At 41.8% G+C, this 16,563-nt stretch overlaps 2 protein-coding genes across 4 annotated transcripts in view; both read left to right on the top strand.

Moving 5' to 3' along the window:
- Positions 1 to 1,819: 1,819 nt before the first annotated feature.
- Positions 1,820 to 7,930, top strand: LOC118118160 (vimentin A2). The gene is made up of 9 exons (XM_035171095.2): positions 1,820 to 2,454; positions 2,729 to 2,789; positions 5,204 to 5,299; positions 5,508 to 5,672; positions 6,458 to 6,583; positions 6,850 to 7,070; positions 7,196 to 7,239; positions 7,332 to 7,417; positions 7,512 to 7,930. The coding sequence occupies exons 1-9, from the start codon at positions 1,931 to 1,933 to the stop codon at positions 7,551 to 7,553; spliced, it is 1,365 nt and encodes a 454-aa protein (XP_035026986.1). The 5' UTR covers positions 1,820 to 1,930; the 3' UTR covers positions 7,554 to 7,930.
- Positions 7,931 to 9,008: 1,078 nt separating this feature from the next.
- pde1cb (phosphodiesterase 1C, calmodulin-dependent b) overlaps positions 9,009 to 16,563 on the top strand; it is a 79,342-nt gene continuing 71,787 nt past the window's right edge. The window contains exon 1 of one of the 3 annotated variants that reach the window (XM_035171189.2): positions 9,009 to 9,539. In XM_035171189.2, the coding sequence (XP_035027080.1) occupies positions 9,278 to 9,539 (262 nt within the window). In that variant the 5' untranslated portion in view covers positions 9,009 to 9,277. The remainder of the gene's footprint in view (positions 9,540 to 16,563) is intronic. The other 2 variants (XM_035171187.2, XM_035171188.2) reach the window with 2 other exon arrangements.

The following is a 16,563-nucleotide window of genomic DNA, read 5'->3' as shown; positions in this document are numbered from 1 at the left end:
CAGCTTCAGATCACTGCAGCCGCCCTCGCCCGCCGGGTAAGAATGTGAAAATCCCCGTGAAAGGAATATTTGTGCACCCAGGCTATTATCTGGTCCACAAACGTCACTAAAGCAAATCACATCCCCATAAGTGACTGCTTCTTCTGTGTTCCTCTGTTGCACACAGCAGCATCAGTACTGCACTGAGTTTGAGAGGTTGTGGTGTCCCTGGCTCGGCTCTGCTTCCCCCTGCGTCTCCCCTCACAATCACTGGATCTCAGCTGGAGGAGCAGCACTGCAGCAGCCCCACTTCTGCACGCAGCGAGGAAACAGAGGCAGAAAAAGATGGAGAGATGTTTTAGGACATGAAGATCAGTTCGTGTTGATATATGTGATGTTTTATTAAATGTTGCAGGAGAAATAAGTGACTCAATTCAAAGTGCACACACATGCTCCGAGGCTGAGTCAAACGTGCCAGTCTTGAAAGATTTAATTTGTGCCCCACGAGCCCATCGTCTCCGTCTTTCTCTGTTTTCTCTGAGTCTAAGTGTGTGATCGTTGAAGATTTGTGTGTGTAGCAGATTGGATGTGTCCGCATGTTCTGCCTCTTGTTCGTTAAACCTGATTAATGATGCTGAAGCTGCTGACTTGCACATACTGTACTTGCACACACACACCATGATAAACTGTTAATTGTGCACACAATACGCTCTAGAACACAAACGCACACACACCAGCCGACACAAAAGCAAGCATGGATGGTGCATGGATCGGATTTTATGACACAAATTGATAGAAAACTTGGGAAAAAGGGGCAATAAACCAGGCTTTGTAAATATAGCTTGTAAATGTGCTGTAAGAGAGAAAGAAATTGATGGATCTTGGATTAATTGTGTCAAATCTTAAATGTGAGGAAGTATCAATACAATTAACGATGAGCTTTAACAATTCTTGGAGTTTCAGATCCATATTGTTCAGGTTGTGTGGACAGATTTAGAAAACACAAACAGAAAACATCTGAAGCTCCATAAATAGTCCAGTAGGTCTCCTGACACTCGCTTGCTGTCGTACTCTCAGGAAACCAATATGATCCCCATCCATCCATCCATCCATGGATCATGTGTCATTTCCATTTGACCACATGATTTTCAAACATCTAATTTAGTTTTAAATGTGAAATGTGTTTGAATATTTGTTGAAGAAAGCCCCCTGAAAAGTTATTTTGCATCCATGAAGCATGGAGTTTGAAACACCTTCGGTTTCTTAAACAAACGTGAGACATACAATCAGTACAGAATGAATAGACTCACTAATCAATGTGCTGGTTTTGGAGCCATTTTTACTTCAAACCCTATTGGTGTTATATCGTATTATATCATCATCAAGAGTGACGCTATATCTCTACATTTGATTAGTGCTTTAAATCCCACAGTCAGGAGATCAGAAACTAATTTGCAGCAGTATACTTTCAGGTCTGCTCCTTTTATATAACTATAAACAGCATCTATGTAATTGATCCACCCCCCCTGATGGAGTTTGTAAAACGCTTTGCTCCAACAGCTGCACATCCAATCAGAAGTTTGAAACGGTGTTGGCACCATCAGGGGTATTTGTCTATTAGCTGAAATAAGAAATACAAACTTTTGATTGGATGGCAGGACGCACCTTTGGCCCACCCCGGCCTGGACAAGGCCCAGTTATTAATCCAGGATCCGTCTCTATGGGCACGAGAGAAGAAAGGAGAAGTGTGTTTTCCCTGTTGTGATTGGATTCTCAAGGTGTCAGTCAAGTCACCGCTGAACCATTTGCATAAGGAGGAGACTATAAAAGTGTCCTGTTGTGGTGAACCCCCTCCCAGGCGCACTGTGCTGATGCTGCAGGGACCAGACGAGAACCAGAGAAGAACCAGACGCTGCTGTGCGCATTGACTGTCTGAACAAGCACCAACAAGATGTCGTTCCCATCAACCCGACACTCTTCCTATAAGAAGATGTTTGGCGGAGAGCGGGTCGCGCCGAGGAGCTACTCCAGCCGCCAGTTCTCCAGCCCGGTGCGCTCCTCCCGGGTGTCCTACGGCCTCTCCTCCGCGCCGGCCGTTTACGCAACGAAGACGCAGCGGCTCCGGAGCAGCTCGGCCATGCCCCGGCTGTCCTCCGACAACCTGGACTTCTCCCTGACCGACGCCATCAACAGCGACTTCCTCGCGAACCGCACCAACGAGAAGGCGCAGATGCAGTCGCTCAACGACCGCTTCGCCAGCTACATCGACAAGGTGCGCTTCCTGGAGCAGCAGAACAAGATCCTGCTGGCGGAGCTGGAGCAGCTGCGCGGCAAAGGCACGTCCCGGGTCGCGGATCTGTACGAGGACGAGATGCGGGAGCTGCGGCGCCAGGTGGACCAGCTCACCAACGAGAGGGCCCGGGTGGAGGTTCACCGGGACAACCTGGCGGACGACATCGACAGCCTGAGAGAGAAGTAGGAGGCGTGGCGCTGTTACTGTCCTCCACTGATGTTCCAGAAACTCCAGAGAGATTTTTACATCTGTTGTATATCTATAATTCACTAATTAATTCAATGTTCTATATATGTAAACCTGTTATAATATACATATATAGGCAAGATAATGAGCCTCTGGAAAAATGTTTGCTAGGCACTGCGCAAAACCTTTGCAGCATAAGTAAACATGCGTAAACTATATGTCAGTGTTTAAGTGGCAGCTCATATAAAATGCCTGCTCTTGTCTGTCCAGGTTGCAGGATGAGATATCCCAGCGCGAGGATGCTGAGTCAAACATGCAGAGCTTCAGACAGGTACAGTACGATCCACCTAAATAAACCACTCCAGTGGCGGATCTAGAATTGTTCTAAACCGGAGGGGGGGGCCATTAAAGGGGCCACAATTTACACAGGCAAGGGCCAGTATGTCCAACATCCACGCACAACTCCTGATTCAATAAGGTGCACATTTAAGTCGTGTCATGTTTACTGGGAGTTCCATAGCTCTGAGCAAAGCCACACAACATTGGATATATTTTGAAAATTATTTATTTATATATATATTTATTGTTTGTACTCACTGGTTGGGGGCATTTCAGGGGCCAATCCGATTTCACCTGGGGCCAGTGTTCCCCTGGATCCGCCCCTGAACCATTCCCCATCAGACAAAACTCTGCATGTGTTATATTCCTGAATGGAAAATGTGAATGTGCTTTAGTTTGAACCAGCAGAAGTTGCTGTTCCTGGTAAAACAATCCCTCAAACTGTTGACAGGTGATTTCAAAGAGATTAGATAAACCTTAATTATCACCATGAGCCTTACGCAGTGTAGCCGCCCCTTTTTCTTCTTATCAGTAATCTTTATCTAATTACCGCTCAGGAGCCGCAAAGACAGGGATGCACTCTTCTGATGGCACAACAGCAGATCCAAGCCGGGATCCAAAATAGCTGTGGAGCAGAACTGACCTCGGCCTGGTACAAAAGGCCAATTTGTGGCTGTGGAGTTAAATCAGGCCGGCAGTGAGAGGAGATCTTTTTAAGTCTGACTGGTCACACTGAATGAGCTGAGCACAAGCTCAACAATGATGTGGACCCAATGTGGTTATCAGAGCGAGAAGACAAGCCACCATGTGATCCAGCTGTCTCGTTGTGGGAGAGCATCAACACGAGAAAAAAAAAACACTTGTCAGAAATGGTTTCCTCTCCCTGCAGGTTTCACGGTGACTGATAATAAGTCGTGCAATTAGTTTCACATAAGAGTCGTGGTTCAAAACAAGTCAAAAAATATATAAAAAACAACGTGCTACACAAAATGTAGTGCTTTGAGTAGTTTAAAAGTAGCTATGAGTAAATGACATGTGCTGCTTTTCCAAGGCCTGCAGTAAATTATCAATACATTACAAAACCATGTCCTTGTCTGTAAGAATAGCAGGAAGGAAGTCCCTGTGTCCTGGCACACAAACAACAATGCAGGTCCGGCAGTCGGCTCTCGCTCAGTCAGGCAGACAGTCACTCCTCCAGCCCCGGGCCGGTATGGGAAACCCTGCTGAATAGCGCACTTTGTTTGTGGCATTACAGCCGGGGCCAAAGCTGCTTCATTTGCTGATACCTCAATTAGCAGCCTGCCAACTCTGGGACAAAGCCCAGCAGCAAGGGAGTGTACCGCAGTGAGTGTGTACGCAGGAGACACGGACGGGAATTGGGATAAATTTTAATAGGATCTTTTTTAGTCCAATTAAATATTTTACATTTCATGAATAATTGAAGGATGGTATAAATGATAACATATTAAAATTAAAGCCTCTTGTAGAACTGAGTTTGTAACAGAACAACCAGTAGAGATTTTTAGGTTAAGAATGCAGTTGGGAAATAATAAATGGGATTAAGGGCTTCTTGGATAAGACCCCCCCCCCCTTCACTGAATCAAACTCAGGACATGGAAACACTCGCTCTGAACTCTGCACAACCCTTTTCCACAGATTTAAAATATAGTATGAAGTCATAAAGTTTGATTTGCCTCTGACCCCATTTAACGAATCCCATCAAGTGGTGGAAGAAGTATTTTGATCCTTTAAAAAAGTAGAGTTAGAAGAAATAAAGATTAAAGCCGAAATCTAAAATATTTTAGGATATTATCAGTCGATATTGTAATTTGTCAGTGTCTCAATTTTAGGTCCTTTATACACTACTGGGTAATTTTATAACAACGCCCTGTGTAATTTTTTAATAGCTATTATATGTTTTACCCCCTAATTAAATATATTACTATTGAAATCCTAATCTAAGAAGTGCTAAGAAATCTAACGGAGTAAAAAAGTGAAATCATTCCCTATGAAATGTAGTGCAGTACAAGTAGTATGCAATTAAACTACAAAAAAAATACAGTACTTGAGTAAATACACCTTCCACTATTGACAATCTGCCTGTGATGTATACAAGGAGTACCGCCTTACAGCTGATGTAGTGTGTAAAACATGGAAACCTCCAGGAAACAAGTAGTTAAGTGTTACAGCCATCTGCAGTGGCACATGTCACGTGTCTGCAGTTGATGTTTATTGGATGCATGTGCTCGTGACCTTGCCGCACCACACAGTGGGCCATTTTGTGTACGTGAGCGTTATGTGAAGGTCGGTGAGCGTTTTTTTTTCCCTCCGTGTCAGCAAACATGTAATTTATAATTCATGTCACCTTCACAAGTCACCTTATTAAGACCCAGTGTCATGGCACAGGATGTGGACAATGCTGCCCTCTCCAGACTGGACCTGGAGCGGAAGGTGGAGTCGCTCCAAGAGGAAATCAACTTCCTCAAAAAGCTGCACGACGAGGTGAGCTTCCTTGTTTTGTGGCACGAGCTGACTCAGTCTGCTGCGGAAAACAATGTCAGCTAATTTTAAACGCTTGTTGAAAAAAAACTGTCCAAATCATTTGTTAATGTGCTCAAGCACCAGATTTCTCCACTGCTCTGATTCTCTAATAGAGCCAGTAAAGTCATTGTGAAGTACACAATAAAAGACATTATTGATTCTATCGCAGGAGATGCTGGAGATGCAGAGTCAGATCCAGCAGCAGCAGCATGTGCAGGTGGACATGGACATAGCTAAGCCCGACCTGACCGCTGCTCTGAGGGACGTGCGTCTGCAGTACGAGAACCTGGCCTCCAAAAACATCCATGAGTCTGAGGAATGGTACAAATCCAAGGTTAGGAGTTTCCACAAAGTATTAAAGAGAGAATTTAAGAAATATGAAAGCAACTCTGGAAATGGAATACAGTAACAAATCATATAGAGAATTATCACCTGTCCCCGCAGTTCCTCTCAGACCTACGGAGCATTTTAGCATCTACAATTCTTGACTTTACTGTTTTCGTTGTCTCACTGTTCTCTTCTGGGATTCTCTGGGCTGTAGTAGGCAGCTGTTTTCATACATCAGATACATACAAGAGAGACGGAGGAGACAGTTAACAACTATCTGGTGAACATAGTCAAGTGTTTAACAGCTAGAGAGACAGACATTTTTCCTCTGGACCTGGATAAAGAGTTAAAAGTGAGTGAAAACTGGTCTTACTTGTTTCTGGTGGCCAGAGACGAGGCTTCAAATGACTGGAAATGTTGCTCTGTGGCTGTTACATGAGTATCAAGCAAAGTTCATGTATCTCCTCTTCCCAGTGTGGCTGATAAAATCAGTAAGTGCAGGTGTAACTTAGATGCAAGTATTGTTTCTTCTTCTCCTAAAAGCTTTCTCAGTATTCCAGTATTTTCAGTCAATGCAGCGATTCCTAACCACTGCATCAACCACCAAACTGCAGGGTCGTGTCCTCCAGTCTCTTTTTTGGCCACATCTTTAATAATTCACTTGTTTCACGCTATCTGCCACATTCACTCTCCCTCAGCCCCTGACTCATCAGTTGTTGAACAGTAGACTTCTTCATCTCTCCCTCTCTCTCTATCCATCTCAGTCTGTCTCTTTGTCCCTGCGATTGACAGTTTGCTGACCTCACCGAAGCTGCCGCCAGGAATAATGACGCTTTGAGAGTGGCCAAGCAGGAGTCCAATGACTACAGACGCCAAGTCCAGGCCCTCACTTGTGAGGTGGATTCCCTCAAAGGCACTGTGAGTATACGGTCGTTGTCCCTAAAGGCAATAATGGTGCAAAATGTATGTTTTATATACAAGTATATATATTATGTAGCTGGAGAAAAACTGGCAACAAAATAATCTGCATGAGGTTGAATAATGACACAGCAAAAACGAAAAATATTCAGGGAGAGTTTATTCTCATGGGTCACAAAATCAAAAAAGTTCACCCTTGCATTTTATTTATCGAGTTATTTTCACTGCCTGAGCGTCGTTTTGTTCCCTCTTGGCTGCCGTCCCAGAATGAGTCCATGGAGCGCCAGATGAGGGAGACGGAGGAGAACTTCTCCCTGGAGACGAACGGTTACCAGGACACCGTCAGCCGTCTGGAGGAGGACATTCACACCATGAAGGACGAGATGGCACGTCACCTCCGCGAGTATCAGGACCTCCTAAATGTCAAGATGGCCCTGGACATCGAGATCGCCACCTACAGGAAGCTGCTGGAAGGAGAGGAGAGCAGGTGATGGGCGGAGACCTTGTATCCTCGAAAAGTTAACATTTCCAATGTCCATCTGACAGATACAAACATTCATTACATGAAACAAATACACATCTGTTGATTAACTGCACTTTCTCCATTTTCAGAATCTCCGCTCCCCTGCCGAACTTCTCATCTCTCAACCTCAGAGGTACACTTACTTTCTGCATGTTGATGTCACTGCAGGAGTATAAATATATACCAGATGATACTATAACACACAATTTTCTTTTTTTTTTATAGAAACAATGATTGATACCAAACCTCATTTCGAAAATATAACAACTAAGAAGGTTCTCATCAAGACCATTGAGACCAGGGATGGTCAGGTGGGATCCACTTGAATTGATTTTCAATCACTGAAGCACTTTCCTGACAACTCTGGCTTCTGACCGTTTCCCTGCCCTCTGCATCTCTTTCCAGGTCATCAACGAGTCGACCCAGAACCACGACGACATGGAGTGATAGCCTCTCTGTCTTTGCGAAACACCACCAGAAGCAGTACGAAGAAAACACAGTTCACCGTAGCTACGAGCAAGCAAACGACACACAAAGAGCAGACCGCTTCGAAAAGTGCCTTTATATGTGATGAGCCTGTTAGTCGACACAGACTGTATTTCGCTTTCTCCTCTGCTGAAAGTCTCTTGTCACATTTGTTCAGACACAATAGTGAACTCAGCACAACATAGAAACCCTCACTGAGGTCTGCAAAAATCTTTCTTTGTAACCAAAGTAGTATTTTTGATTAATATATAGCATGCACTCTCCAGGAAACCTGTATGCTGAAGATGTCACTTGAAGATTGCCTGTACGCAGCAATAAACCATTAAGACTGAAACTCAGTACTGTGCATGGTGTAATACTTCATAATGCCTTACAACACGTCAAGGTAATGATGTTGCATTAGCTAGAATACTTCATCGTATTAAAAAAGGTAATCTTTGTCATTTAAATAAGGCCTGAACTGGAAACGTGGGTTGTTTGTAAGTAATTAAGTTGTTAAGTTTTCTCAATTATTAATAAATATTCCACATTTTACTGTTATGATCTTGAAAAAAAGAATTGAAACGGTGAATAACAGATTAAATATGTGTTTAAATTATGTTTCAATCCCTTTAGAGACATCAAACTGGACTTTCCCAAACTAATAGCAATGGATAAAAGCAGCCAGGATTAAAGTCAAGTCTGTTTTATTGATAATAGTAAGATATTAACAGAGGGAAGGGATCCTATCATGCAGCAGGTGTAGTACACAGAAGCAGGCTACTGTTACAATTTATAGAAATGACAACATTACATGAATAAACAAAAATGGTGGAAAGCATTACAACAATTAAAGAAAATAATAAATAATATAAAATAAACAAGAAATATATCCAATATTAAGCTTTACAGCTACTAAATAGGCCTTGAGGTGAGATGGATTTGTTGCATTTGTGGTATGCAAGGTGCTATACAAATAAAGTTATTATTATAAAGTTATTATAAAGCACTTTGCATTCTAGGTGCAATACAAATGAAGTTATTATTATAAAGTTGTTATTATAAAGCACTTTGCATTCTATAGGTGCAGAACAAATAAAGTTATTATTATAAAGTCTGTTATTATGTTTAACAGAGTTTTGCACATGACACTCTCTGTGTTGTGTCTGCTCTGTTTGCAGGTGAATGAAACAAAAAAGGAAACTTGGCTCAAACTTCTGCAAAACTTCTTCACGCAGCTCTGATGAAAACCTGCTGTGCTTGGCCGCCCCCTGTCGGTGACACGCAGGAGGGCGACAGGACACATCATATTTCATCAGCTGTGATTCAACATCAGGTTTGAAGTCAGATCAGTTTCCGCTCGTTTTAATAAACCGGGTTAATTAAAGCCGCTTGTTGTCGCCTCCTCGCCCCGAGAGATCGGTGAGGTGTCGACGGAGCAACTTCCTCCATGTGACGCGTCTGTCGCTGGGAACAAACCGAGGGAGACGCCGGCATGATGCGCTTCAACTTTCAGTTTGTGCGCTTCCATCGAGCCATGGTCACCTCAGCTGGAAGTGGAGTCGAGCTCCGTGCGTGTGAATGACAGGAGAGGAGCCGGGTTTTTTAAACAGATGGAGTCAAGTTCCAACAGGTTTTGAGTGGAAATGAGAGGTGACCTCAGAGGAGCAGATTCACGCTGAGGTTCCTAGTTTTCTTTTTCGGCGATGGGCTCCGTGACTTCGGCCCTGACGAGGACGAGGAACGCGCTGGTGAAGGTGGGCTCGCAGCCGGAGAACCACGACCCGGAGAGGAGCCAGTCCGCCCCGGAGACGGACCGGGCCCGGAAGAGGAGCGCCCGGTTCAACGTGGCCATCCAGGCCGGGAGGCAGAGCTCCCGCACGTCGCTGTCCGAGGTGCTGAGCAGACAAGACGGCGAAGGAGCCAAACAAACCCCGAGGAAGAGAAGTGCGGAGGCGCCACAGGGCGGTGAGTTACTGCTCCGGCCTGGATGGAGGGTCTGTTCACATTCATGTCAGAAAAGTTCACAGCTTCATACGGCCTGGATCTGTTAATAGTAAAGTTAGCAAGTGGAAACGTACTCAATACTCTAGTTTCAAGTTTCAAGTTGTATTTGTCATGTAGAGTTAACACAGGGTCAACCCCATAACAATATAAGCAAGGTAAGCTTACTATAAAAAAAAGTCAAATACAATACTATATGCATTCAAAGGTGCAGTGTGACCTTCGTTTTAAATGAAGTGATGACTTTGACTGTACGGAGTGTGTGTGAATAGTTATTACACCGTGTGTGTATCATTTTTTTTCACATTTTTCCAATTAAAATGCAAAAGGTGTGCAGAGGTTTGTTAGTCATGAGTTGACTGCAAGTTTAGGAACCTGATGGTAGAAACTACTGTGGAAAAGCATCTAGTCATTTAGTAAAAAGTTTGAATACCACTGTGTAGAAATATTCTATTACAAGGGAAAGAACAAGTTAAAGTCCCAATTATTAAGAATGGTAATTTGTCAGATCATCACTAATGTTACATTCAGGGGCTTCGTGTACAGCTGGTGTAGCTCAATATATATCAAATATAATGTGTTTTTAGCTTATTCATATTTTGACTAGTAACTTAAACTTTGAAATAGTATTTAGTGAAGCAAGTCAAAAGCCTCTGAAAAGTATTAAGTAAAGTAAAGCATTTATGGGAGTACTCAAATAAAGAAATTACAAACGTGTACTGAATTACAGTAGCTGAGTAAATGTATCAAGAGTTGCCTTCAAAATCCAGGCAGCCGTTATGAAGTGGTTGAAAGTCATAACAATCGTTGCCTATAAAGAGTTAATATAATAATAGAAATAGAAATAATAAATGGATCCTATATATATTTAGTTATGGATTATAAGTCGTAAGATATTAAGATTTGTGGCTAATACTTTTGTTTTGCTAGTAATCTAAAATACTTTAAATTGTGATTGTAGAACAGTACCTCTATACTCAGTTACTTCTACTCATGTTTATCTTTCTACCTGTTTGAAGTGTGATAGTCGAGGATCGACAGTGAGAGTTATCTTCTTCTCTTATAAGACACAAGCTACTTCACTGTGTTCTGGGAACATGAAATGGCTTCAACTGTGCTACTTCCCACTGCACATCCCTGCGGTTCAGGTTGTGGATTCATGTGAACATGAGAGCAACTGGTCACTTCAGAGGATCACTGGGAACACGCTGGTGAAAATGTATTCACTGAATGAATCGCGGGCTCTTTGAAGCTCAATGCAACATATCTCCACTACCAAAGCATCTGTTTGATGTCTGAGGTGTCGCTGCCACAGAAACAACAGAAACAAACCCCTTCATTGATGGGAAACTGCAGAACTCTCTTTTCTTTCTCTTTTTTAAAAAATGGAAATACATGTAGATTATTTTACAGAATCTGCAAGAGTTAGAAAAAGGTTCACATAACTGCTGGTTCAACTGCAACTGGTCTTTTCCTGGCAAAAATACCAATAAACATGTGAAACGGCAATTTTAAACAGCTGCTCGCGGGCGATACACAGTTTTATACTACAGTGAATCTAGGCAGAGTAAATCTGTTATAATTACCACATTGCTGCATTATAACTAGTGTTTTATATGCAATATTTTGACCCCTTAAACTTGTCTCATGTCTTCGTACAGTTTGTCCTTTGTGTAACTCAGTGCTTCCCTCAGTTCATCCTGTTTATCTTCAGTTCAGTCTAGTTCCAAGTCCCTGCTTATCTGTCCCAGAGGAAAGTCTTCTCCCCGGCTGACTCCGAAAATACCAGCCGTACTGTGGCGTTTCCATGACCCTATGACAGTATAGACTCCTGGTGAGTTTCCTCCCTCGTCCCTGGTGATGCTCATGTGTCTTGAGCAGTCTGTGCACTCACATGCTCTCTCCTGGGGAACCAAGCCCAGACACACACTGTACTTTCTGATCAGCTCATGCCGGTGGGGCCCTTTGGTGTCAGACGGTTCAGGTGCTGTTCAGAAGTTTAGTGATTACAGAGAACAGTTTGACTTCAGCTTAATGAGAACTTACACACCCAGAATCAAGATGGAAAGACCATTTTAAACAGTGTCAAGGCTCCTTCAGCTTCTGACAAAGCTTCACCAGTTTTGCTGGATCTCCATGGGAATTGTCTCACAGTCAGTGTCACGTGTAAATATAAACTAATGAAGAGATTCAATAATAATAATAATCTGCTGTTGATTGCATTGCTGTTGAAAGAACTACCTGATATTCAGAAAGTTTTCTGTGCCAAACAAGTAGCTGCAGTAGTTTATATTACTATAAGCCCACAGGTTATATGAAACCAAGCCCACAGGTTTCACAAAATCTGTGGGCTTGTGAAATCACTAAGTGTCCTCTCAGTTTCCCTAATCATGTTTAATATGGATGCAAATATTTATTTAGTATTATCTATCAATTTGCAATTATTTCTCCATTGATCAGTGACTTATTTCGTCCATAAAATCTCAGAAAATAATGAAAATGCTTGACATTGCTTCCAAAGCCAAAGGTTGTGTCTGACCAACCAATGTAAAAGGTGCTTAATATCTGTGCAGTAGTAGAGTAAAGTGTCTTCTACTCTATGACGATGATGATACAAGCTTCATTAAAAAATTAAGAAGCATCATCTGTCCAATGGGCTGTAAATCTATTTTGTAATTGGACACTGTAGTTGAATATATAATGTTGTATAAATGAAACAAATTATGAAATATTAACGCGTTAAAATTTTAATAATAGAACAAGCCTATTAGAATTTATGTTGAAAGTCAAACTTTGAATAATCGTTATTCGTATGTGTTTTGGCATGTTTCTGTGTGTGTGTGTGTTAATCAGAGTGGCAATACACATCAAACTGTTAAATTTAAATGGACAAAATCATTTTACAGTTTATTCTCACATGTTCTGTCTGTAGGAAAATGAATAAAAGGAATTTCTTCTGTCATGTTAATACAAGAAAACGTCCTTTTATCAGAACCAAGAACCAAAACCAGGCTGTGAGGCAACACAAGTGAAACACAGAACGATCCATTACAAAGCCACTGACCTGTGATGCATCGGTGACACATATGATAACTTATTGATTTCAATTTAAAATGACACTGGATCCAGCATATGGGCCCCATATGGCCAATAAGTGTTACATCTATTCCTTCATCTTCACATCTCATCTGTACATCTGTGCCTCACAACAGGAGGACGACCTACAGAGCAGGGAAAGGTTGCAGGTGGTGGAAGAGATAAATGACGTATAAATCAGGAACTATAAATAAGGAGATTTGGGAAACAGACGAACCCCTGAGTGTGATTTCACACAGTCAAAATCTATAAATATATTTGGGTTTATATCAATTAATCTGTGAACTGTTTGCTCAGATAATAAATCATTATAACAAATGGTAACATTGCACAAGCTGCAGGAACCAGAAAATATTTGACATTTTTTGCTTGAAACTCTGCTAAAACAGATAATTGGCTCTAGTTTGAATCTGCAATGTGCTGCAGAGTTGTCTCGTATGAATTTAATAACACTTCTTGCAGCAGTTGAATAGGAACACAATTTATTCCACTATATTTGCAGTACACGATTTACTGAATCAGGTTTTTGTTTCTGGTGTGCATGGTCTGCACGGTCTGCACGGTCTCACCCTCCCTGTGGAGTCTCCTAACAACAACATGTGTATTTTCATGGATAGTGCAGTTTTCAGACATTTTAAACAAACAGTGATTAGATGCTTTGGTCTGCTGGGCGGTGGATGTCTGGGTCGTGTATGACGCTCGGTTCCAATCAAAAAGATTTTCATTTGTTTGCCCTGCTGACCCGACCCTCACACAGCTGCTTTCGCCTCTTTGATGTGGAACCGTGCTGTTGCGAAAAATCATTAGCTGAACTTGTGCACTATACAGCTTGACACTCTCTTCCCCTCGTTTTCTTCAGGGTCTCGCCGCAGCAGGATTCAGATGACAGTTTGTGTTTTGTCAGCTCATTTCCCTCAGGTTTGCAACACAGGGTAACATTACCCTTAAAGGAGCCTCTAATGAGTGTTTAGCTGGGGAAAAGCAGCGCTCCCTAGCACCCTGTGTGTCTTAATTACACAAGTGTGTCACTGTGGAGACGGTGGTGTGGGGACTGACAGAGTGCGTGTCATTCCGCAGTCTAGGGGAGACCTCTAATGAGCTTGTTTTTCTGTCTGATTGCGTAGTTGTTGTCTCAAGTCACGATGTGCTGCCAGGACAGATTACACAATCAAAAAGCACCGAAACCGATGTCACGCTCTGAAGAACTACTCGATAAAATGATACCAGAGGTTATCAGCAGCTGGAAAATGAGCACAGTGTAGAAATATGATCTTCAAGTGATTATATTACAGTCATTTCTATACATAATGTACTTTGATTTATGCAAGAGCCAACTAGACTGAGTTCAAACCTCCGCCAAGGCCCACAAGTCCCCTTACGAAGCCACATTTAAATTCACTAGATCCTGATTTATATTTTGATCTGCATTATATTGCACACACTCATAAATATCAGTCCCCTGAACAGGCCTGATTTTACTTCTAGATCCATGAATTATTTTCTGAGAAAGCAACAAAAATGTCAAAAAACAAAACCCCTGACCCAACCCCTGAACCGGAGCTGCACCAACATTTAATGGGTTATTATTATATTGGGTCATTGCCACACCCCTCCACAATATTTTATGGAAGTAGTTTTTGCATCATCCTTCTAATAAACAAACAAATGCAGATAAACGGACGTAAAAATGCTGATTTATTGACGGGATTTTAACTCACTGCAGATAAAATTAGGATTGTTTGAGTATTGTGATCAATTTAGTGCAAGAGGCTGATGCTAATCCACCAAACGAGTCCTCACCTCCCCTTTATCTTCACGACTCATTAATGTCCACTGGTTATTGCCTGTCCTGGTGTTTGATGGCCACATCAAACGTTGAACGGCCGCACAGCCGGAGCAAGCAGGTGTCTTTCTGGGTCAACAACTCACCATCGTATCTTGTTCTGTAAAAACATGTTAAGTTAATTGCGGAAAAAATAAATTACAATGATAAATTCACATAGAACCTGTAACTTGTCAAAGCTCCAGTCAGAAGTGAATGATTTCTGTCTCTTTACTGCGTTATTCTGATGTATAGTACATGTATGTGCAGAGATCAGACACAGAAAATAACTTAAGTACAGTACACTTACTATAAATACAGACACTACCGTAATGAGTGCCGTTGCCATATTAACCCCTTGTCATCCTCAGTGTAATATATGCAATATATGTCTGAAAGGTCCCACGTGTTGCCTAGTGATGATGACGTCACCCTATTAATGACTCCTGAAGAAATGGATCTTGACAAGGATTCAACGGCTGTATGGTCACAGGATGCACCTCTCAGAGCAGCTGCTGTACTACATGCCCCCTTTTAAAATCTGCTCTAACCAAAACACAAAGCGTGTATTTTGTCTGACAGCTGAGAACCTCTGCACGTGGTGTCTGCGTTGTTACGCTGCACCAGCCGCCCTGAGTCACAGCTTTCTTATCAAACAGGATCAGTGCAGTTAAGAAGGGTGGTGGGATACACACATCAATTAAACAACACATAGAAATAAATACTCACAAGTAAATGTTTCTGGCATGAGTTTATTACCACTTTTCTAGCTGTCTGTGGTGTAATGTGTTGCTACAGTTATACAAAAAGTGATAATATCGGACAGTTTGCATGTTCAATTATATATAAATAACAATTCTAAAAATTTGCCTTGAAGATATAGGAGAAAAGAACAGTAGGATCATTAAAGTAAACAAGAATGTCCTTAGTTGAGATTATTTCCTGCAGGTGGTGCCAGAGAAAAGCTCATGAAATATCTTTAAGAGTTTATCCTCTGGGAAGCATGAATGTGCTCAGAATGATGTTGTGCTATCTGTTGTGCTGTTTGTGGATATTTTGACCTCACTGTATTATTGAGTAAAGCTCAGAGGGTGACATTCGGATTCTTTCCATGAGGACCATGGATATCCACAACAAACTTTCTGGAAGTCTGACGCTCTCTTGTTAGTTTGACCTAGAGGTGGCGCTAGAGGGAAAGTAAGTTATTATAAGTAGCTTTGGATAAAAGCTTCAGCTAAATGAAATGTAATGTAAAGTGTTCACCCTGTGTTCAAAAGGAAATACTTGCCTGATGGTGGCTCTTGTTGAAAGGTCATATATTTATCATGAACACCGGATTAAACCTCTGGGGACCATTAATATCTAAAAACAGCTTCCATAAGAGTATGACTACTTTTTTTTCTACTAATGAATTAAGCAACATCCTGTAGACCTTTCAAATGCATATTTGCTTTTAGTTTAGTTATGTAACAACCTCAGTACATTTTTCAGTGATATTTTCAGCATGCATTTATGCAGGGGCCACCAAAACATATTCTTGCTCCCAGTAAGATGTTAAGGTTGGGAGCACAAACACTCTGAGATCAAAGAGTTGCAACATTTTTGCAATAATCCAGCAGATAGTTTTGAAGATATTTTGCTGTTGACTAAAGTATTTTATCAGACACACTTAACGCCCCCTCCACCATTCTTACATCTGTACAATGAGGCTTTTAACAGAATATCCTGTGAAAAGCCTGCATAGCCACGGTTTAGAGGGATATATGTAAAGTTCTAGGACATCATGTAGCTTAAGAGCATCGTATATTAAAGGCAGGAGTGCACTCCTTTGGTTAAGTGTGTTATGTAATCAACTTTTCCAACTTCTATAACCTCGAATGCATTAAAATAAAAGGTTTGCGGCAAATTCTGACCATGAGCCAGACACTTAAACAGACACCTGTTCTCACGGAATCCACTCTCGAAGAAAATCCTGAACCTTTTCCACCTGTTTAATTAACACTGCTGGTAATTACACACAATCCTTTAGACTCACCAGGGAAAGGACAAATTTAATACAGTGACAGTAAT

Source organism: Hippoglossus stenolepis, chromosome 11, assembly GCF_022539355.2.
Source record: "Hippoglossus stenolepis isolate QCI-W04-F060 chromosome 11, HSTE1.2, whole genome shotgun sequence".
Classification (NCBI taxonomy): Eukaryota; Metazoa; Chordata; class Actinopteri; order Pleuronectiformes; family Pleuronectidae; genus Hippoglossus; species Hippoglossus stenolepis.
Note: the sequence above shows the minus strand (reverse complement) of the source record. Positions and strands in the feature narration are given on the sequence as shown.